Source organism: Bos javanicus, chromosome 11, assembly GCF_032452875.1.
Source record: "Bos javanicus breed banteng chromosome 11, ARS-OSU_banteng_1.0, whole genome shotgun sequence".
NCBI lineage: Eukaryota > Metazoa > Chordata > Mammalia > Artiodactyla > Bovidae > Bos > Bos javanicus.
The window spans coordinates 55,030,420-55,055,217 of NC_083878.1; the positions used below are offsets into that span (position 1 = coordinate 55,030,420).

Genomic DNA, 24,798 nt, shown 5'->3' on the forward strand with positions numbered 1-24,798 from the left:
TCCAGGCATCCCCACTTGGTGTCACCCTGGGTTCATTACCTGGTTTCATGTCCTCATCTGTAAAATGGGCATGGTGACAGCCTATTCTATCTCATAGAGCTGAATGAGGATTACATGCAGTCCATTTATAGAAAGAACTTCGAACAGTGCCTGATACAATGTAAAGACTCCATACATGTCAGCTATAATTTAGTTTACATTTTCATGGACAGTGATTTTACAAACTTGGGCTGATGACAGCCCACCTTTAGCCACAGTTTTTACATAAGGAACTGGGTCACAAAAGGGACAGCTGAGGAGTCTTTAGCTGTAATTATTTCTTATTAATCTAGTGAGCTTTTTCTGAAGTCCTATCTGGAGGCAGGGTGTTGATAAATCGACCTTTAACAAACCATCCAGTGACAAGTTTTGCTCATTTGTTTTTAATCCTTTGTTGTATAATCCATTCTATTAAGTTTGCATTCCAGTGTAAAAGCATTCTATGCATGTTTTGATTGTGACAGCAAAACTGACACTTTTCTCAAGTTGACACTGCATCTCATTGCTGGAATTATTGTGATGACTATTAAGGGTGACGGAATAAGAATTAGGCCATTGATTGGTTTGAGGAATAAGAGAGAGCTGCTAAGTTTAGCAACACACTAACATGTTATGATTACTATTTATTAGCTTCTCATAGGAAAACATTTGAGTCCCGATTTGTTTATCAACTTAGGGGGAGAGAAAGACTAACACGAGGACCACAGTAACAATCAGGATAAACCAACATCACTATAAGCATAAGGAAAACCAAGAGGCCATGCCTAGAATAGTTCACAGGTGGCATATAGAAGGGGGGCATGAGGAGCAGCTGGCAGACACCAACTGGGCCCTCTCTATGGGATAAATAGACCATGTGGGCTACTAGGTACTCAAGCAGGGACTCAGCCAAAAGCTTTTGTTTTTACAATGGGCTGATTCCAGAAACACAGCAGTGACAATAGCTCAGACATGGGGCATACTGTGCCCACAGCTCTAAAATTAAAACATAATGCTTAAAGCTGGCAGTTATATTCCCCTAAATCCATTTTTAACTCCAAACAAAATACTCCTAAAAGGATTCTGTTCTACCACTGCCCACTCTCTTGGGGTTAATTGGCAACATGGATCTATGCCAATCAGTTAAAATAATGCCCCTGGGTTCCTGCAACCTTTCTCACAATTTACGACTCTCCAGTTCCCTGGGACATACTGCCTGGGGAAAAAAAAAAAATAAGGAGCTCTACTTACTAGAAAATTCTACCTAAAACAGAAATCCTTTTTATTCAATTACTTGATTTTTTTTTCACATGTCTACAAATTTAAGTCCACTTTCTTTCATTAGGCAAGTCCAAGATAATGATCATAATCGACTTTATTTCTTTTTAATTTGGTGACTAGAACTTTGCAAGCCCAGGGTCACCTTCTGAAGAACACTGCCCAACCTTGGGGCTATGAGGAAAAGAGAGGAGGCCCAAAGGGTGGGAACTTATGAAAGTGATTAGAAATATTTTTCTTTGATTTCAGCCTGTGATTTTATTTCTCTAAATATTGTATAAAGGAATATAGGTTTACAGGTAACTAGAGTTGGATCGCTGAGGGTTTTCACTTAGAATCTTTTCTAACAAAGGCCTGTCCATAATTAAAGGAACAGAAAATGTTTCAGTTTTCATTTGAACCACTAGCATTCATTGTGTGTGTATTTAGTTGCTCAGTCGTGGTTAACTCTTTGCAACCCTATGGACTATAGCCCACCAGGATCTGTCCATGGAATTCTCTAGTTAAGAATATCGAAGGGGTTGCCATTCCCTTCTCCAGGGGATCCTCCTGTCCCAGGGATGGAACCCTTGTCACCTGCATTGCAGGCAGATTTTTTTTTTTTCTGTTTGAGCCACCAGGGAGGCCCTGGGCCATCACATACCAGAGACTCAGATCAAATTTTGTTAATCCAATTAACTAGCTGCTACTGCTAAGTCACTTCAGTCGTGTCTGACTCTGTGCGACCCCATAGACAGCAGCCCACCAGGCTCCCCTGTCCCCGGGATTCTCCAGGCGAGAACACTGGAGTGGGTTGCCATTTCCTTCTCCAATGCATGAAAGTGAACAGTGAAAGTGAAGTCGCTCAGTCGTGTCCGACCCTCAGCGACCCCATGGACTGCAGTTTTCCAGGCTCCTCCATCCATGGGATTTTCCAGGCAGGAGTACTGGAGTGGGGTGCCATCGCCTTCTCCGAATTAACTAGCTACCCACATCTACGCACATCTAAATTGAACATCTACCTGAGCCAAGCTAATCAGATTCCTTGCATATTCTACCTGCAGAAATACTAGGCAGCTTCTGTTCAGCTCAGGCAAGGTTTGTACCAGTACAGGTGTGCATGGAGAAACAGAAGAGATGGGGAAAAGAGGTTAAAATATTCCAACATATGGATTGGGATAGAACTGACAGATGGAGACCATCTTAGCTCTATAAAGGCATATTGGGGAAGAGAAGGCTGTTTGAGCCAAATTCAGGGATGCGGTATGAAATTATGCCATAACTGTTGGATCTGATTATCAGAAAACAACTCTCTCTCACCCTTAGTCCTCTCAATCTCTAGGAAAGGTGAGCAGAAAAAAAAATGTTATACATGGAATGATTTGAGGGCATGACATATTCCTTCCAATGCCACCATAAAGGAAGCTCTTCAAAGATCTTGTCACCAAAGCATTTACAATTCCTGTACCATGAAGTCCATCTTCAAATTTCACTGCTGTCCAAAGTTAAAAAGAGTCAACACTTTTCTGAGAATTGTAGCATCAAGGTAAAAACTACTGTATCAATTCCTTCCTAGTAGGACAAAAAAAATTCTTGTGACAGGCCATGAGTGAAGAGAACTTAAGTGTTGGTTCCAGAATGTAAAAGAATTGTCCCTATTAAGACCTAGAGAGGGAGGTAAGAAGACTCATTTCATGAACTTTGCCTGGTCGACAACCTGTATGCCTATGTGCTAAGTTGCTTCAGCTGTGTCCAACTCTTTGTGACACTATGGACTATAGCCCCCCAGACTCCTTTGTCAAAAATGCTGGCAAAATACAGGCAAGAATTCTGGAGTGGGTTGCCGTGCCCTCCTCCAGGAGATCATCCAAACCCAGGGATCAAACCCACATCTCTTACATCTCCTACACTGGCAGGTAGGTTCTTTATCACTAGCACCACCTGGGAAGCCTGGTTGACAATCCAGCCAAAGGCAAACCCTAGAGAAGCCTGTTCTCTTCCCATCACTTTTAAAACCTGTGAGTATCAGGCATTAGGACTTCTGGCAGAGGAAATAAATGGACTCATTCAAAGAGTTTATAGACCTAGTTTGGCTTCTTATTTTACAGGTAAGAGGAGACCAAGAGATGAAGGATCCACAGTCACAAGGTCAGTTTAGTGGCAGAGCTAAACTAAAACCCTGAGCTCCAGACACCTGACTCACTGTTGTCTACTATCTCCAATCCCAATTCTTACTACCAATATCATTTCCTATCAGATGGGGACTTTGTATGGGAAGATAGTCTAAGAAGGCAAGGAGAAGCAGACCTGGTCATACTCTCTCTTAATATTACCTACTAATGCCTAAGAAGACAATGTTTTATTCTCCCTTATTTCAAGATAAAATAAAAAGAAAACACTTTCCTCTAAAGGTTTATTGGGCTTCCCTGGTGGCTCAGATGGTAAAGAATCAACCTGCAATGCACGAGACCAGGATTCGATCCCTGGGTCAGGAAAGATCCCCTGGAGAAGGAAAGGGTTACCCACTCCAGTATTCTTGCCTACAGAATTCCATGGACAGAGGTGCCTGGTGGGCTACAGTCCATTGGGGTTACAAAGAGTCTGAGAGACTAATACTTTCACTTTCAAAGAGCTTAATTAGCTTATTAACTAATTGTGATACCTTCTAGAGAACACCAGATCAGTGTGTCTGTACTTTCTGGTGATAACCTGAAAACAGCCCAGAGAAGCTCCACAGCAGTGATCTGAAGCAGTGTCTTCCTTTCCTTCAAACCATTTTTTAAGATGCTCCTTGGCCATTCTTGCCCAGAAAGTTTGCTAATCTCTGTACTTGACATGCTTCAGGGATGAGAATTATTGATAGATGATGCAGCCCTGACAGTTCAGCTTTCACAGATACAGAAAGTAAAGCAGGTGTTGCCTCAGAGCAGAGGTTGGTCCCAGATGACCAACACTTAATGAACGAGATGGATATATGTAGAAGCTATCAGCAAGAGATAAGGCCTCTGAGGCAGAAATCACGAAGGAGTTCCTTAATGGATGGTACCATTTCTTCCAGGAAAAGAACACTACAGAAGACAGTGGAGCTCACCATAGCAACACAGAAAATAAGATGTACTAGAAACGGGTACTTGTGTTCATGCAGCATTTTCAAAATGAAAAGGGACCCTGACTAGATTCCTTCCCCCTCCCCCAACATGGACCCTTCAGGCTAATGATGCCCTTAGCCATTTAAATCATCCAGCTACCTTTCCTTGCTTGGTTTCCCTGCTTCCCAAACAACCATCTGATAAGCAAATTTTCCCCTAGATTTATGTCCCCAAGGAAATACACTGGGTCAGAGACCTTAATTAGCCCATCAGATTAAGAGTTATGTTTCACATTAACCATTGGGCACTCTTGTTTATTCATTGATTGCCTTGGGAGTTTTAGTAAGAACTAGCAGAAATTAGAGACTGGTTCTTCACATCCCTAGGTCTGAAAAGCTGAAGACTATATGTAAAGGGCAGAAATTTTACCACCTAGGAAGATTGTGTCTGGTCAGTGTGAGGGTTTCCCCTCGTTGTCTGCCACTCCTGACTTAGGGGTTGTTTTCATCACCACCACTATTGTACTTGTTATATCTGTTTGCTCAGCAGACTGATTTGTTGATGAAAAGCTTCTGTGTATATGTAGATATTATAAAGAACAGCAAGCTAAGTATTAGGTCTGAAAAAGGACATTCTTAGACACCACCACTAAGTATTAATACCAGGCACTTATAAAGCAAAACAGTACCTGTCTCCTTAGATCTCTTGTTTTCTTGGTCATCTTATCAATTGCAATGTTTAGAGGATCTCCTTTTTCTTTTCTTCCAGTCTATTAAGAAAAAAAAAAAAAAATTCAGATTTAGAAAAATTCAATGTTAGTGACATTAAAGGTTAAAAAAAATTAAGAAACACACTTGAGTTGTAGAGTTCAAGCCATTAAAAAAAAAAAAAAAGGAGTCTTTTCAATACCCACTTAATATAACTTGATCTCTAAAGTTAATCTCTCTGAAATAAAGATTAAAAGTTGATGAAAATCAATACATTCTCAAGATGGTTACACATATGTCTGTTCAACTCCATGCAGATTTATGTTTTATTCCTTTCTCCAGACATTCAACAATTAAGTAGATACAAGGATGTTTTTGTTATTACCTTCAAATACAAGTGGGTTTTTTTCCATTATATATTTCTTCTGAATAGAAAACTATTGAGATAATAAAACAAAACTAGAAAAAGAATAATCAGAATTTTATACTAATGTATCATAAGTCTTTTTGTAATTTCTGTATCAAAATAAAAAGAGGTGCTTTAGTAGAAAACATAGTGTTTTAATCTCTGTTCTGCCATGCACTGGAATGCTAAACATGATAAGAAGGAACCCACAGCTTGAGGCCAGAAGGAAAATTCCCCTTATGACTGTAACAAGCAGAGGCAAAAGCAAAAGATAATAGTAATGGTATTTGATAAATTGTTCACAGGAAGTTTGGAAGTTTAACTAGTTTCTATTCTTTCCACTCCCTTGGTTTTTTTTTTTTTTTTTTCGAATTTTTATTTCTGTAGTAACACAAACCAAACCAAACAGAATCTCCATTATCTTTAAAAAAAAAAAAAAAACCACAGCAGCAACAACATTCCCATGGATAAAAAGCTAGGAAACCAGAAGGGAAAGAGACACGTGTACCCCAATGTTCATCGCAGCACTGTTTGTAATAGCCAGGACATGGAAGCAACCTAGATGCCCATCAGCAGATGAATGGATAAGAAAGCTGTGGTACATATACACAATGGAGTATTACTCAGACATTAAAAAGACTACATTTGAATCAGTTCTAATGAGGTGGATGAAACTGGAGCCTATTATACAGAGTGAAGTCAGCCAGAAGGAAAAACACCAATACAGTATACTAACGCATATATATGGAATTTAGAAAGATGGTAACAATAACCCTGTGTACGAGACAGCAAAAGAGACAGTGATATATAGAACAGTCTTATGGACTCTGTGGGAGAGGGAGAGGGTGGGAAGATTTGGGAGAATGGCATTGAAACATGTAAAATATCATGTATGAAACGAGATGCCAGTCCAGGTTCGATGCACGATACTGGATGCTTGGGGCTAGTGCACTGGGACGACCCAGAGGGATGGTATGGGGAGGGAGGAGGGAGGAGGGTTCAGGATGGGGAACACACGTATACCTGTGGTGGATTCATTTTGATATTTGGCAAAACTAATACAATTATGTAAAGTTTAAAAATTAAATCAAATTAAAAAAAAAAAAAAAAAGCTCTGTATAACTTTATGGATGGCATTATCTTCCTTTGAAGAGAAAATAGTCCCCCAAATCTTTGTCAAATCTATTAAATTATCTAAGCATTAGTCAAACACCTTAAAAATTTATTTATGTTCCCAGTGGTAGGCCAATTCCTATTTATACTCAGTTTCTGTAAAACCATGCAGGTCTCTGCAGCAACTTATGTATATGATGAAATGAGATCCCAGGTCATAAATTGTGCCTCACAGGATATGTTTTGAGGATCTACAGAAAATATCATCTGACAGATTTCTAGATGTTCTCTTTCATTGGCAAAATCCTGGATGTGCAAGGCTGAAACATACACATCCGATTCACATATACCTAGATTTTGGACATGAATTTGAGCAAGCTCCAGGAGATAGTAAAAGACAAGGAGCCTAGTCTGCTTCAGTTCATGGGGTTGCAAAGAGTCGGACATTACTTAGTGACTGAAAAACAACAGAATTAAATCAGTTACTCTTTTCTAAAACTTGCTTAATTACTTTTTTTCCTCTGAATGAATGGTTGGTTGATGTGTAATCCTATAGCATTTTCATGAAAAAGCCCAAACTAGGGCATATGTATACATTTTTAATCATTTAAAAATCCTACAAATTCCCATCACCATTTTCCACTCCTTGAACTCAAATGCTGACCTCTCAGATGTACACTCTGAAGTTTTATAAGTAGAAAGAGCTTAAAAGAAATGGACTAACATTTACAACTCTGAAATATCAGCATAATATTAGCTCCAAAGAAACAAAAGTATATGGAGAAAAACAATGTGCTGATTTATCATCTGAAGGCAGCTGTCACATAGTGCGTATAACTTCAGTGCTTGGTGAAGTTAGGTGAGACACTAACTTGCTAGCCAAAACTGCTTCTTTTCTCTTTGGTTTGCTCCTTGGAAATAGGATGTCTGCCTTCAAAATACAGGCACTTTTATGGAGGTCTGGACCATGATTCTGGAATCAGAGATTTCTTAAGCCTTTTCCATGCGTGAGAGTAACTAAGAATTTACTTTGAAAACTGAACAATTGTGAGGTGAAGAAAGTGGAGAAAACCACTACACCATTCAGGTATGACCTAAATTAAATTATGACTATATAGTGGAAGTGAGAAATAGATTTAAGGGACCAGATCTGACAGACAGACTGCCTGATGAACTATGGATGGAGGTTCGTGACATTGTACAGGAGACAGGAATCAAGACCATTCCCAAGAAAAAGAAATGTAAAAAAGCAAAATGGCTGTCTCAGGAGGCCTTACAAATAGCTGTGAAAAGAAGGGAAGCGAAAAGCAAAGGAGAAAAGTAAAGATATACCCATTTGAATGCAGAGTTCCAAAGAATAGCAAAGAGAGATGAGAAAGCCTTCCTCAGTGATCAATGCAAAGAAATAGAGGAAAACAATAGAATGGGAAAGACTAGAGATCTCTTTAAAATAATTAGAGATACCAAGGGAACATTTCATGCAAAGATGGGCTCAATAAAAGACAGAAATGGTATGGACCTAAGAGAAGCAGAAGATATTAAGAAGAGGTGGCAAGAATACACAGAAGAACTGTACAAAAAAGATCTTCACGACCCAGATAATCACGATGGTGTGATCATTCACCTAGAGCCAGGCATCCTGGAATGTGAAGTCAAGTGGGCCTTAGAAAACATCACTACGAACAAAGCTAGTAGAGGTGATGGAATCCCAATTGAGCTATTTCAAATCCTGAAAGATGATGCTGTGAAAGTGCTACACTCAATATGCCAGCAAATTTGGAAAACTCAGCAGTGGCCACAGGACTGGAAAAGGTCAGTTTTAATTCCAATCCCAAAAAAGGCAATGGCTCAAACTACTGCACAATTGCACTCATCTCACACGCTAGTAAAGTAATGCTCAAAATTCTCCAAGCCAGGCTTCAGCAATACATGAACTGTGAACTTACAGATGATCAAGCTGGTTTTAGAAAAGGCAGAGGAACCAGAGATCAAATTGCCAACATTTGCTGGATCATCAAAAAAGCAAAAGAGTTCCAGAAAAACATCTATTTCTGCTTTATTGACTATGCCAAAGCCTTTGACTGCATGGATCACAAGAAACTGGAAAATTCTTCAAGAGATGGGGATACCAGACCACCTACCTGCCTCTTGAGAAACCTGTATGCAGGTCAGAAAGCAACAGTTAGAACTAGACATGGAACAACAGACTGGTTCAAAATAGGAAAAGGAGTACATCAAGGTTGTATATTGTCACCCTGCTTATTTAACTTATATGCAGAGTACATCATGAGAAACACTGGGCTGGAAGAAACACAAGCTGGAATCAAGATTGCTGGGAGAAATATCAGTAACCTCAGATATGCAGATGACACCACCCTTATGGCAGAAAGTGAGGAAGAACTAAAGAGCCTCTTGATGAAAGTTAAAGAGGAGAGTGAAAAAGTTGGCTTAAAGTTCAACATTCAGAAAACTAAGATCAAGGCATCCAGTCCCATCACTTCATGGCAAATAGATGGGGAAACAGTGGAAACAGTGTCAGACTTTATCTTGGGGGGCTCCAAAATCACTGCAAATGGTGATTGCAGCCATGAAATTAAAAGACGCTTACTCCTTGGAAGGAAAGTTATGACTAACCTAGACAGCATATTAAAAAGCAGAGACATTACTTTGTCAACAAAGGTCCGTCTAGTCAAGGCTATGGTTTTTCCAGTGGTCATGTATGGATATGAGAGTTGGACTATAAAGAAAGCTGAGTGCCAAAGAATTGATGCTTTTGAACTGTGGTGTTGGAGAAGACTCTTGAGAGTTCCTTGGACTGCAAAGAGATCCAAGCAGTCCATTCTAAAGAAGATCAGTCCTGGGTGTTCATTGGTAGGACTGATTTTGAAGGTGAAACTCCAACACTTTGGCCACCTGATGCAAAGAAGTGACTCATTTGAAAAGACCCTGATAATGGGAAAAATTGAGGGTGGGAGGAGAAGGGGACGATAGAGAATGAGATGGTTGGATGGCATCACCGACTCAATGGACATGGGTTTGGGTGGACTCTGGGAGTTGGTGATGGACAGGGAGGCCTGGCGTTCTGCGGTTCATGGGATCACAAAGAGCTGGACATGACTGAGTGACTGAACTGAACTGAACTGAATGAGAAAAGCAGACCAGATCACTGAACTTTCCAATGTAAAAATAAAAGTCAAGACAGAATACATAATAGATAAACTAATACATAAGACAGAATACATAAAATAATCACTGAATAAACACTGTGTCAGACCCTGGGTTCACTATATTCTGCTGGTGACATAACCTTATCACTGTTGCACAAAGGAGACCATAAGGATTAGACCAGACCTAGGACCAGAGTGAGGGGAGTGAGGCACCTGCCTCAGGTATAAAGAGGAAGAGGTCATCAAAGAACTCAGGAATCAAGGTAAATAATAATTTAATGCATACTTTAGAAACTCAAAATTAATGCCAAAAAATCAGCATTGAACAAATATCAGAATTTGAAATAAAGTCAAGCTCTGATAGGACCAGGATTCAGGTGAAGCCAGTGAAGTGTCCTATGTACGTACAGGTCAGGTAACATTTTTACATTTTAAATCTTAGCAAATTAAAGGATGTATTTATACTTTTTAAAATGTCATTATTTACCTGAATTTCAAATTTAACCGGGTGTTCTGTAATTTTATGTGCTAAATCCAGCAACTCTATTGCCAGGGGTAATAGAGATGTTTAATATTGTAAGTAGGGTGGTTACAGACACACGTTTTGTGGGAGCGCATATTCTACCTGGCTTCAATAACGTGTAACTAAGCATATAGCACATGTTCCTAAGGTGTAAGGCACTATGTTGGTCACTGTGGAGGTGGTGAGGGGGGACACACAAAAAGCAAGTTACAGCCTTACACTCGAGGAGCTTCTAATCCAGTGAGTGATCCCAACATGCGACCAACAGCACTAACAACTAGGCAGAAAGACTAGCTCCCTACAGGGCTAAATGAGATGCTCAGAAGAAGAAAATGCTGCATTTGGGAAGTCAAGTAATATCACAGAGGGATGGGAGGATTTAGCCTCGCCTTAAGTCCTGGGCAAAATCTGAATAGGAAAACTCCTCTATCCATGGGATTCTCCAAGCAAGAATACTGGAGTGGGTATCCCTTCCCTTCTTCAGGGGATCTTTCCAACCCAGGGATCAAACCCAGGTCTTTGGCATTGCAGGCAGATTCTTTACTGTCTGAGCCACCAAGGAAGCCCAGATAGGAAAGAGGCAAGGTCAAAGCAGCACCAGGACAAGAAATACCAAGGCAGGTCCTGGGACAACAGTGGGTGGAATGGCCAGCCTTTTCTCTACCATGTGAATGGATCAGTTTGACTACCATGAAGACAAGTTATTTTTATAAGAACTTCCTTATAGGGTGATTATAGCAAACTATAGTTTGATCTGCAAGCTCAGAGGATTCCAGGGATGTTAGCATTTCCACCTTTGTGCGGTTGAGATTCTCTTTGTATATTTGCAATTTAGTATCTCCAGCTTTCAAATCTTTGGCTGAAGGCAATTCAAAAACTGCAGTTGACTTGGGTTTGTTTTCTTGGTTTAGAGCAGCTGGGGAATAGTAAAGGCAGGACTGGAAGTTAGGGAATTGGGGCCACCAGCTGAAATCATCCATTTGCTGACCCTTTGTTAGCACTGATTTCTTTAAATGTTACCAGTGTTGGGACAAGGATAATAATCCCTCAATGCTCAGATTTACATAGAAAATGGGGACAGTAGCCCATCACTCCATACTCCCCTATGCTCTGTTATGAACCCAAGTAGAAATACTTTTGGGAGAAGGCAGTGGCACCCCACTCCAGTACTCTTGCCTGGAAAATCCCATGGATGTAGGAGCCTGGTAGGCTGCGGTCCATGGGGTCGCAAAGAGTCGGACATGACTGAGGGACTTCACTTTCACTTTTTACTTTCATGCATTGGAGAAGGAAATGGCAACCCACTCCAGTGTTCTTGCCTGGAGAATCCCAGGGATGGGGGAGCCTGGTAGGCTGCTTTCTATGGGGTCGCACAGAATCGGACACAACTAAAGAGACTTAGCAGCAGCAGCAGAAATACTTTTGAATTATCAACCTAAATTGGACAAGAAGCCAATCACTGAGACAGGCCAAATAAACAAAAAAGACTCTTGCTTCATAGTGTCAGCCCTTTGTTATTAGGTTCTGTGATCTTGGACTAAAGATTTGCCCGTTTTTTATGTCTGAGTTCTCTCATAAGCACAATGGATAGCATGATATATGCCCTGTCTTCTTGACTGGGTTAGCAGGACAATCAATCCTGGTGTCAGTGTGCTGGAAACATTAAAAGGCATTAATAGTATTCAGCATAATTAGCAAAGTATTTCTACTGTGGGGAAAAAAATTAAAGTATTGCTTTGGAAAATACACAGAAACTATTTTTAGATCACCTGGACTTTGACTTTCTCTACTCAGGCAGATAATATATGAAAACCTTGCCAAAAACTAGAATTCTTAAAGGAAAAGTTACTTCTGTTTAAGGAAGGGATATTTGGGACAGTTCATTTTAAACAATTAGTCTGGGATACTGTAAGAGGCTAAATAAGGGACAGAAACACCAGATGAAAATCTTTTGCATAGTAGGTCCGTGGATATATTTTTAAATAACTAAAGATTTGGTCATCATGAGCAAATTGTAGTTTCCAGGGAATCAACCAGAAGCCTTACCCAACTCTCCCTCCCTAACCCTCCAGGCTCTATAAACTAAAAATAGTTTAACAAATTGAAGCGAAGGGAGAGTTCCATCTTCATTTTTACACCACTGCCTAGTAATTAAACCTAAGTGTGCGGTCTTCATCCATTTACTCCCTGTCTTAGCTGAATAAGAAGGAAACGAAAAGCAGTCATAAGCACTCTCTGCCAGCAACTACCTAGGTGATCTGGCAACTTCTCTGCACTCCAGACTTATCATCTGTCCAACGGAGGGAGCAGACATGAGTGACAGACCCCAGGAAATGCGGGAGCCCAAACCTGTCAAGAACTCATAACCACGTTTCCTTGTTGTGAGGATGTTCTCACTGCACTGCAGAAAGGGCTGGGACTGGCTGTCAGCCGGGGTTTTCTCATCTCTAAAATGTGAGTAAATAACTTGCTTTGGGGATTATTGTGAACCTAAAGAGACAGTATCTGGAGCAGGTGGCACAGCCCTAACTCAGCAAGAGCTATCTTAATCGATTTCTTCTTCTTCCTCACCCCTCCATTCCTCTCAAAGATGAAAAGAGCAAAACCCAGGAAGATGACATTACTGATTCTGATCATATGGCCTCAATATCGTCAGACCAGGACCTCTGGACTTCCAGCCCAGGGCCATTTCTATGCCATATATAAACCATCTCTCTCTCTTAAAATTCTAAGATTTTGTGATTTTATGGAGTTTCACATGTTTCTTTTCAAAGGCCATCAGAAGAAATCTTGGTTTGGGTTTATCTGCCCCATCACACGTTGCCTACAGACCTTGTGTACCTTTCTCAAAGTGCTCCCACTTGCCTTTACCTTTACCTGCAGAGGGTGAGTTTGCAATAGAGACAGTCATTTACTAAGTATTGTTGTTTAAAAAAAAATAAAAGAAGAGACAGGCTGGAGCATGCTCTCACAGCGCTTCAGGCAGCTTTCCTAGTTGCCATCTGTTGTGCTCGGGAGGTGCGTGTTTATTAAACTTTATTTGTTTTTGTCTTTGGGCTCTATTTTACAAAACACATTTGGGGCAAATCTGAGGTTGAACTTATGAGAGGAAAGGGAATGAATTTCCTGATTTGGCTTTTTATAGGGGGTCCTTTATTCTCCTAGCTTCTGGCTCTAAATTTAAGTCCAGTTTGCCAAAGTATCAGATGCTATCAAGAAAACTTCCTATTTTTAGTTCAATACTACACAAAAATGATTGGGGACATTAATTGAAATTTTGATTTTTCACAATCATGCTTCAGTAAAAAGACAATATCTTGGTTCATTTTTTAATAATACTGTCCTTTGTCCTATTGTGAAATAAAAGCCCCTCTTTCTCTCTCTTTTATTAAATATTCATCATTCCCTCTGAAACACTGAAGAGATATGCAAAATATTTAAATTCTATGCTGAACATTTCACAACTTTATAATTTATAAAACAAAAAAATAAAGAATAGTAATTTTTAAATTTCTGAAATTGACTGAATATTTGTTTAAAGGCCATTCCCCATTCCAGCCCCTCATTCTACCTTAAACACATAGTTTAGTACAAGGAGTCACTCATGGAGACCCCAAGAATATAAATCTACTATTTCAGTGCTTCCATCAGATCTGTGGTTTCATGTTAGTTTCAGGGCACGATATTAATATGTTGGAAATGGCTGTAAGAAGGCCAATGTCTCTCGCTTTGTTCTTTCTCTCAATGGTACCTGCAAACTTGATTGAATGTTTGAGAAATCTTCAAAATATTGTATAGTGGTGATTCTCATATATTGAATGTGTGGGCTAATCAAATGCCCACTCTTCAGATTGCTGTCATTTGAAAGAGATGGAAGTCAAAATCATCAGAATGGCAGAAAGCTATACTGCGCCATGCACTCCATCTCTAACACATTTTCCTGTCATTTAAACCTATGATTTAGACAACGGAAGGGAGGAGAAAAAATTATCTATTGATCTAGTGGTCACTCTATCCTGTTTGGAGGGTTGCCTATCTACCTTCAGACCCTGCATGTAGAAATGATATTCTTATTACAAATAGCACCATTATTTAAAGAACCTTGAACACTGTGTAAAACCTTTATATTATGTGTAAATCACAGTCTAAGAATGTGAACCTTTCTAAACATTTCCTTTTCACCACCTATGGACATTTCTCTTAGAAAAAAAATGGGCAATATCTCTTTAGAATGGATGAAAGTTTAGCATCAGCCGCAAATCAAACCCATGATCGGGATCCTTTAACCACATAAAATTCCAGCTTCCCTGGACTCTGAAATAGGGGTGGGAGGATAAAGATAGGGAAAAACATTATGATAATGTGTTAGGGCAAAAATGTATCTGATGCTTCTCTGCCAGGCATTATCAATACTCAAGGAAAAAATCATCACTAATAAGGTTAGAAAATCAGGATGGCTTTGTTTGTGAAACCCCCAGACCACACCTACTAGCATAGCAGTGTCAGTACACATATCAGGCAATGCACAGAGAAGGCCTGACTTGGAGAGTTCAGGGCACGTTGCTGTCGTTTCCATTTTCCCAGCAACTTCTCTTGGGTTCTTTTGGTAAACCCTCTAATTTTTCCTTCTGATTCTCAACCAAGGAGTTCTGGCCCAGGGATAAACTCATGATAACATCCAAACCAGTGAGATTCAGCCATAAAGTGGTTGGTAAAATTATTAATGAGGAGGCATATTTTTCTCCACTGGGATTGATAAACTGTCAGCAGATACACCTTGAGCTGGTTAAGGTGTCTTTGAAAATGGGTGTCACAAAAAAAGCATAGCTGGGGAGTAGAAAGAGGAGAAAAGGGAGGGGGAGGGAAGGGGAATAAGGAGAGGGAGAGAGGAAGAAGGAGAGAGATGAGAAATTAATTTGGGGCTGAAAAGAGATGAGATGCTAGGGAAAGGAAACAAAAGGGAATGCAAAAGAAGGGAAGAGAAGGGTAAGGGAAGTCAGCTTTTGGAGGCAAACCAGATTGGTTCATAGTTTTCATTATATACTAAACTTGTAAAATAAAACTCCATGAAGGTACAGTCTTTCCTTTATTTATCATTAAATCTTGGCAGCCTGGAGCTTTGCCTGGCAAATAATAGGCACTCAACAAATTTTATTATTATCAGTGAATGAAATGCATGGGTTCCTGAATCTAGCTGTACCTAAATCCATTAGTATCTACCAATGGATTTCCTAGTGTCATGAGTTAACAAATTCCCCCATGTTTGTTGATGTCGAATCTCTGTCCCTAACAACCAATAATGTCTGACTAAATCAGAGACCTTAAACTACCAGACCAAAATGATTTGAAGGTGGCATGTTAGAAAGGGAAAACCTCAGCAAGTTCCCCGTGGATGTAGCTCAGAGAACCAAAGGAGCTCAGACCTTGGTTTCACCTAGAGAGCTTTTCGCTGCACTAATCACTGTCAGAGCTCTAAATCCTAATATTGTATTCCTCCTCTAAATCCAGTCAGTCAGTAGATTTGAGAATTTATCCATCAAAGAGACCTTAGGAATCTTGCTGTTCCTCAAATCCTTCTGCCCATGACAACCAACCATGTGAATGTATTGGGTTGGCCAAAAAGTTCGTTCGGTTTTTTTCTATAACATCATATGGAAAAATATGAACAAACTTTTTGGCCAACTCAATACATTTCCAACACCACATTATTCTTAATATGACCTGTTGAGACCAAGCTTTCACTTCCTTGGCCCAGTGTACCTCTCAGTTTCCATTTAGTGCTTACTGCATCTCTACTTTCCAGTAAACTTTTGAGTCTATATTTTAAGACTTCATAAATGCTTTTCCTTCTTGTAACTGCCTGTATCTCTAGTCAATTTGTTCCTTCTCAACAACTCACACACCTTCTGCCTCATGTTGGTGCCTGGCTGAAAGGGGTTATTCTCCCTTTGACCTTTTGCCTAACCAGGTTCTACCCATGCTTCAAGGAACAGCTCCAAATCTTTCCCCCGGGAGTGTTTCTGTACTGAGCTAGTCCTTAAAGATCTTCCTCTCCTCTGACCATATCCTTCTATTAGGTACTGTGGCAAATAATACATATGCTAATGATAGACTGTCCTGCACTGTTTATCAAGTTTTCATATTTCAGCAAAAAGGAACCCAAGTTTTCTATGGATAGTGAATGCCCTGATTTTCTCCTGGAGTACTCAGCATAAAACCCCTAAGATTCCAAATATATGCATTAACATATGATATTTGTCTTTCTCTTTATGACTTACTTCACTCTGTACAATAGCCTCTAAGTTCATCCACATCACTTCAAATGACCCAATTCTGTTCCTTTTTATGGCTGAGTAATATTCCACATCTTTTCCATCCATTCATCTATTGATGGACACTTAGGTTGCTTCCATGTCTGGACTATTGTAAATAGTGCTATGATGAACATTGGGTACTTGTGTCTCTTTGAATTATGTTTTTCTTAGGGTAAATGTACAGCAGAAACTAATACAACATTGGAAAGCAATTATATGCCAATCAATAAAATCAAGAATAAAAAAAATAAAATGATGGTGATTAAAAAAACAAAAACAAAACAAAAGCCTCCTAAGAAGTGCTCCAGAAACACTCATTTGTGAATAGAAGGACAGAGGGTCCATGTAAGCACCTAGGGTTAGAAGGCAGGTATGGAAGGAGTGAATGATTTGGAAAATTTGGGGTCCTAAAAATAAATATCACCTACTTCATGATTTACTGATCAAAACCACAGGAAGTGGTTGGCACCTGTGTAATGTTACAATTCTTGCTCTTTGATTTATTTTATCACCACAGGTGTAGTCCCCAGTGATTATCTGTCAGGCAACCCTGCCCTAGAAGACAGTTTCCATCAGAGCCCCCCTTCCCCAGCTCCCAAGCTTGGATGATTGTTGAGAGCAATGGTAAATTAACCATATGCACCCTCAAAGCCTATGAGAGACAATGAACTGAGCAAACTGCTAAAAAAAAATGCCATTTTATCTTCAGAGTTGAGATGGAAGTAGTCAAGGCAAAGTGAAATTTCCATTGATTTTATACACACACACACACAAACCTGTATATACCCATACTACATAAATGATTTAAATTTCAATGAAATTTAAGCTTCTGCTTCATTTTTCTGTGCATATTCCCCAAACCACTCAGTTACTATTAAAGCTAACAACACCTAAAAGATCCCCAGACTCTGGCAATTTCCAGCATCTCAAAAATAAGATCAATAGTTGGGTCCACACTGCTGAGACTTCACAGAAATTGGAAAACAATCAGGCAGACGGTTACTTTGGTTTACGGAACGTCTATCTGGGTAGGGACCCCAAGCCTTGGTCTTCCTGTGCTTCATCTGCCCATAGATCAGAGGCCAGTTCATACTGTAATTCCTTCAACACACATCCCTGCCCAACCATCTCACAGCAACCCATCCTCCACTGAGTACCTATAGCCACCTGCATCATTTATTTGGTTGCCCGTTTCCACTCAGGCAACAGTTACATATGGTACAAATCTCTTGCATTGTTAATTGAATTTCAGATGTCACACTCTAAAACACAAATATATAAAATGCATAATTATAATCCTATACTATTCACAAACTTCTCATGACTCTATGTCACTTCTTCCCAATTAGAAGTACAGGAGTTTAAAGATAGTGTATTAGTCAGCTTGGGTTGACATAAGAAAATACCACCAACTGGATGGCTTAAACAAGAGACATTTATTTTCCTGTTATCCTGAAGGCTAGAAAGCCAAGCGCAAGGTCCTGCAGGGATGGTTTCTCTCTTTTTGGCTTACAGACATGGTGGAAAGAGAGGTCAAGTAAGCTTTCTAGCACCCTTCTTCTTATAAGGGCACTAAGCCTATAATGGAACTCTCCTGAGGGAATCATGTCGAAGATGTGGAATAGTGGGTTTGAAAGCTATAGCACCTCCTCTTTCGGGGGAGTCGGTGGGTACACACAGTCCCCTGGGGGCTTTGGATCTCTGACAGCTTCCCAGGCTGAAAAGAAATCCAGAGCTCAAGCTCAGCACATTGTACCCTGTACCATATCTCAGCTGCTTTCTGCTACTCTGGTTGATGAAGTATTCAGCATTGGAAATGTTGAGATTTCACAGGTCACTATTGTGGGGATTATCAGAAATGCAGAGAAAGCTACAACCAACATTGTTTACAAGACAGATGACATGACAGCTGCACCCATGGATGTTCGCCAGTGGGTTGACACAGATGATGCCAACAGTGATAACACTGTGGTCCCTCCAGAAACATATGTGAAAGTGGCTGGTCATCTGAGATCTTTCCAGAACAATAAAAGCCTGGTAGCCTTTAAGATCATGCCCCTGGAGGATATGAATGAGTTCACCACACATATTCTGGAAGTAGTCAATGCACACATGATGCTGAGCAAGTCGAACAGCCATCCTTCAGCAGGGAGAGCACCTATCAGCAATCCAGGAATGGGTGAAGCTGGAAACTTCGGTGGGAATAACTTAATACCAGCAAATGGCCTCACTGTGGCCCAGAACCAGGTGCTGAATTCGATCCAGGCTTGCCCAAGACCTGTACGATTGAACTTTCAGGATCTCAAGAACCAACTCCAACACATGTCTGTAGCCTCAATCAAGCTAGCTGTGGATTTTCTAAGCAACGAGGGACACATCTATTCCACTGTGGATGATGATCATTTTAAATTCACAGATGCAGAATAACTGGATCTAACTGGGTACCCGAGATATTTTCCAGTTGGACCTTTTTTTGCAGCCTCTTGTCTCCAGCTGTGCATATAATTGCCAAGGTGACTTCTAGGAAGTAGATTTCATCTATAACAGATCTCAACTGACATCCTTTTGAAACTTACTACTACTCTTCTGTGTTTTTGATGGACTTCCCTGGTAGCTCAGACGGTAAAGCGTCCGCCTACAATGCGGGAGACCCGGGTTCAATCCCTGGGTCAGGAAGACTCCCCTGGAGAAGGAAATGGCAACCCATTCCAGTATTCATGCCCGGAAAATCCCATGGACCGAGGAGTCTGGTGGGATACAATCCATGCGGTCGCAAAGAGTTGGACACGACTGAGCGACTTCTGTGTGTGTGTGTGTGTGTGTGTAAGCCTATAATGAGGGCCCCATTCTAATAACTTATCTAAACCTAATTACTCTAAGAAGCCCCATTTCCAAATACCATCACCTTGGGGGGGCTTCAACATAGGAATTTCGGAGGCAATCAATTCAGTCCATGTGTACATGCATGCATGTTAAGTCATTTCAGTCATATCGTACTCTTTGCAGTTCTGTGTACTGCAGCCTACCAGGCTCCTTGGTCCATGGTATTCTCCAGGCAAGAATACTGTAGTGGGTTGCCATGCCCTCATCCAGGGCATCTTCCCCACCCAGGGATCAAACCTGCGTCTCTTGTGGCTCCTGCATTGCAGGCAGATTCTTAATTGCTGAGTCACTGGTGAAGCCCCAAGCTTAAAGACACTAGATATTAAAAAAGGAATGGGTTTGGTAAAATGGCACTTTCAAGGGCTGAGCAAGGTCCTGACTGGAACAAACGGGCCATCCCAGAGAGCACCTGGGACCATTCTATTTGCCAACCTTACAGTAGAACAAAATGAAGAGGTTTCCCTGGTGACATTGGGAAAAGAAAATCCACAAATTGGGAGTGCCTGGCACTTCCTGCATGCCCAGGGGACCCCCAAAGAGATTACCTGGCACTCTTGAGAACCAACGCTTTTTCTTTTCCTGCCCAAATCAAATCTGACCTCTCTTGGTCCTTGGAAAACCTGTGAGAACCACTTTTCCCCATCCTCTCATCAACCCCACCTACAATCTATATCATGACACTTTCTTCTCCTTGTCACACTTCCCTCAAAAAGACCAGCACTATCTGGAAAGTAACCACATAGGTCCTGGTCACTTTAGTTCTTATCACTACAGGGGAACTAAGAGAGAATAACATTTCATTTTTAATTAAAATAACTAAAGAAATATTTTAACTACTTATAAATTAGCAAGCTCCAGTCTAGAGGTGCTAGCCTCATTGGTAACCCGTTTTCTCTTCAAGCCTTGGGCTCTAGCTCAACTTTTCAAACCCACCTGCAAGCCAGACTAGACAGCCAGGCTGCTCCCAGCCCCAGCACCAAAGTCCCAAGGCCTCTGCCACATGACCAAGGTCTAAGCACAAGGCACTCCTCAGGCTTAGGTGGGTCAGGGATCTCTCAGAGGCCCTTCTCCCTGAAAAGCTTGGAATTTCACCCATAAGGGAACCATCTCAGGGGGCCTTTGCTCACCCTTGGCACTGATGAAAACTTTATGAGGCAAATAGTACTTTTTTTTTTTTTTTTTTGTAGCACAACCGTTAAAAATTAAACTAAGTAGAAAGCAGGCCGAAACCCTGCAACACATGTCTCACATGGTCCCAAATATTCCTCACTGTGTGGCTCCCATAAACACCATCTGCTGTGTTAATTTGTAAAGAATTACAAGGTTCTTAAAATTACACTTTGCTCTCTGTAGCGTACACTGTGTCTATTAAGGCGGAGAGTTGAGAATATGCATCACGACTAGCCAGACACTGAGATCTTTTTCCTTCCTATGCTGGGATCCTACTGAAAGTTCGCTAAGTCTGCATTTAAGTCTGAATTTTAAAAAGTGCATCGTACTCTCTCTAGACGAGCTGTAGGAAAAAGATTCAAGACAAAATACACACAGCAAAATCTTGGCCTGGATTAGAATCCTAGCATCTCATACATTTTCAAGTTGTATGCGCATCCCTCCACTTCACTGAATCCTTCTGATGATGCAAAGTCCTTGAGTGTAAGTTAAAGACAGTACACAGCCAAAACTGAGAGAACTTCTTGGGTGAGACTTGCTCCTCCATCATGAAGTTCTGACCTCTAGGGGCCCTCAGAGCCCTTGGTTGGTGGCTGAGTCTTTCTCAATTGCTCATCCCTGTCTACTCACAGAGCCAGAAGGGCAGCATTATGTTGCCAAGCACATCTCTCTGACAATTCAGGGCTAAGGTGTCGGGCCACTAATGTAAGCTTTTAGGTGGATTAAATTCCAAAAGGGGTTGCTGGTTACATGATGGTAAATGGTGGCCAGAAATGAGAAGGGAACTAGGAGGGTCTTCGGCTGAATAACACAAGGCTGGAAACTGCCGATGTGACATAATTGTTACAAATGGAGCTCCCTAGGTTCCTCTACCAGGAGATTCAATTCTGTGGCTCAGGAGTAGGTTGGAAATCTGAGTGTTTAATAAACATTTAAAAAATTACAAAGTTCTGGAAATACAGGGATTGTTTTAGTGGGTCCCGACCTGATGAATCATTTTATTAATTAAAATATTTCTAATTAATACCTAGGAATCTACATTTCCATATTGCCATGTTCTGTTGCTCAGCCTAGTTTGGGATCAATGAGTTCTGCAACAGTTTCCTAGTAGTAAGCCTGAAGTCGAACCAAGGATCCACAATGAAGGCAAATCTGCTTAATTCCTGATGACTCAGTTACTGATGTCAAAAACATAAGTTTCATAACCAATTGACTTAAGTGGAAAGGAAAGCCATACTGCCTGAGGATCCAAACAAGATAAAGCAGACACAGCCTGCCACATCATGTCAGAAAAAGTCCCTGAAAAAGAAGATTAAACCAGCTCCCCCAAATTTCTTACGTGCCACAGTCACATCTACATGTAGACATTAAAATAAGGCCGCTTGATACAGTGGACACAGAAATAAACAAGGCATCTGATCTTACTAAAGCACAGAGAGATTTACAAATTTATGAGAGCACATACACAGAAAAACAGGATCCTGATCCAGGCAGTGTTTCAGAGTTTCTACTGGTAAACCCAAGTCTACACTGTGCTGATTTCTCAACATTTTCTGAAAATTTACTCCCAAATTCCTCTCCCTATGGCCCCAATCTCTCTATTCCCTTGTAAGTACATCCCAGTTCTTAGAGAAGTCTGTCTCTGAAAACCACGTAATAATGTCCCAGACACTAATTGTGCCTTTCCTCCCAACTCAATCATCCTCTACAGCCCAGGTCAAGCTCTGCCTGACCCCATACCCCACACAGAATTTCTCTTCTCTCAACCACAGCAGCAACTGGTACAGTCCTTTCTGATGTCAGGCCATAGCATCCCCCTTAGACAAATCTCTGAGCAGCCTTCTTCAGGAAAGCTGGCTCTGAGCTGTCTCCCCCCTACATCACTCATAGTCAGAGATCTGGCTAGAGCTACCCCTTGATTGCAGGCTGTCATGAAAAAAGGCAGGGATAGGATTAAATGTGGTTGCTTGAATTTTCTCTGTTCACTTAGAGTAAGCTGTACTGCATTGCTTCAAATTATATCGTCAATCTTACGAAAAAGCAGATTTTTAACACTGATTGTAAGGGGGAAAAAAACTACCAAACTGGGTTGGCATGCTAAGTTGCTTCAGTAGTGTGCAACTATTCACAACCCTATGGATTGTAGCGGATCAGACTCCTCTGTCCATGGGATTCTCCAGGCAAGAATACTGGAGTGGGCTGGCATGCCTTTCTTCAGGGGATCTTTCCGACCCAGGGCAGCAACACCCAAATTGTTTGATGATCCCTCTGTAAATTACATAACTAACACAATCATGTAAAATGAAAATGGTGTAATCATGTTTTATACATCAACGTGTGTGTGTGTATGTGTGTTGCAAGTTCACTCACTGCCATTATCTCTTTACTGTATGGTTACTGTTTCCACTAATAGAGTGTAAACTCTGTTGAGAGAAAGACCATATCCCCACTATGTCAAGTGCAATGCCCCAAAAGGAGTTTCCTTGCACACAATAAAGTGACAACTGCCATTCCCACAGGACAAGAGGAGTCAAAATATGTTATCACCAACCATCATTGGCTGAACTGCAACGAAGGACCACTGAGAAAGATGGAATCCAAAAATCCCAGTCCTTTCAGAATCTACTACTGACTTGTTTATTTGCATCCATGACTATCTATCTGGGCCACAGGCAATGATGGGAATGCATACTGCCAACTGCAAAGGTCATCCCAGTCTCCTGAGTGCTTCTGACACTAAGACTTGGGGCAAGTGAAGATGGATGCTTTGATAAAGAAATCAGTGTTCCCTCATTCTTAAATGAATGTAAATGTAATTCTTAAATGTAAAATGACAATGCAAATAAAAATTTCAGCCCATAACTACCACCTGCCCATCCTTCTGAGCATCTCCCAACCCTTCCCCTTCCTTCAAACAATTTTTGAAGCAGACACAAACAGTACTAAATTACATCTTGGTTCTGCTATCTAATAGCTGTGTGTGTGTATGTGCAAAGTCACTTCAGTCTTGTCCAACTCTTTGCGACCCTATGGACCATAGCCCACCAGGCTCCTCTGTCCATGGGTTTCCCCAGGCAAGAATACTGGAATGGGTTGCCATTTTGTACTCCAGGGGATCTTCCCAAACCAGGATTGAACCCGTGTCTCTTAGTCTCCTGCATTGGGAGGTGGGTTCTTTACCACTACAGCCACCTGGGAAGCCCCTTGGCAATTTACTTAAACTCGTTAAATCTCAATCCTCATCTGTAGAACAACAAAAAGGATGCTTAAACCTAGATTGGGGTGAGATGAATACAGGCAAAATGTCTGTCTCCAACTCTACCATGAAACTGGCATCCAAACAGCAGTTTACTGATTGTGATTTTTTTCCCCTTCTTGATAGTAAACCTCTTCAGGAGAGGCATCTGAAGCATGAACAGTGTCCAGCATCTGAAGCATGAACGGACGGATTTACTGTCTAGGAGAAAACATCGTTTTATAGATGAATTCAGGTTTACACAGACTTGCCATTTGAAAATCTTTTAACATCTGAGTGATATTTAAGACTCATGCAATTTTCACCATTTTAAAGTCTATTTATGTTGTTTAGTCACTAAGTTGTGTCTGACTCTTTGTGACCCCATGAACTGCAGCATGCCAGGCTTCTTTGTCCTTTACTATCTCCTGGAGTTTGCTCAAACTCATGTCGGTTGAGTCAGTGATGTTATCTAACCATCTTATCCTCTGTTGCCCACTTCTCCTCTTGCCATCCATCTTTTCTGGCATCAGGATCTTTTCTAATGAGCCACCTCTTCGCATCAGGTGGCCAAAGTATTGGAGTTTCAGCTTCAGCATCAGCCCTCTTTATAACATAATTCAAATACAAGGCCATGAAAAAGGAAAACCAGACACGGATCCTGAAACTTTACTAATAAAGCAGTGAAAAATTCAAAGCCAACAGCTGTGGTTTCCTATGCTAGTCAGAGAGATGGGGGGCAAGTGTGGGAGACAGACTCTTTCTTTCAGTCTTATGCATGGGTAATGAAATCAGTAGTGAACACACCTCACTAATGATTTTAATCAAACTGAGCGCCTAGAACTAACTGCCAGGAGAGGGAGATCCCCAAGCAGCATGAATGGTTTCTATTTCAGTCCCCTTCATTTGGCATGTC

The 24,798-nt window shown here is 40.9% G+C and overlaps 2 protein-coding genes across 6 annotated transcripts in view; one reads left to right on the forward strand and one right to left on the reverse strand.

The window, feature by feature from the left end:
• CTNNA2 (catenin alpha 2) overlaps positions 1 to 24,798 on the reverse strand; it is a 1,363,902-nt gene that overhangs the window by 303,372 nt on the left and 1,035,732 nt on the right. For all 5 annotated transcript variants that reach the window (XM_061432723.1, XM_061432722.1, XM_061432721.1 and 2 more), the window contains one exon: positions 5,053 to 5,133. In XM_061432723.1, the coding sequence (XP_061288707.1) occupies positions 5,053 to 5,133 (81 nt within the window). The remainder of the gene's footprint in view (positions 1 to 5,052; positions 5,134 to 24,798) is intronic.
• LOC133257173 (replication protein A 32 kDa subunit-like) lies at positions 18,203 to 19,530 on the forward strand. Its single transcript, XM_061432726.1, has one exon. The coding sequence runs from the start codon at positions 18,209 to 18,211 to the stop codon at positions 19,019 to 19,021; it is 813 nt and encodes a 270-aa protein (XP_061288710.1). The 5' UTR covers positions 18,203 to 18,208; the 3' UTR covers positions 19,022 to 19,530.

Coding starts and splice junctions, on each gene's coding strand:
- LOC133257173 (XM_061432726.1), top strand. CDS start 18,209: ATGTGGAATAGTGGGTTTGAAAGCTATAGCACCTCCTCTTTCGGGGGA.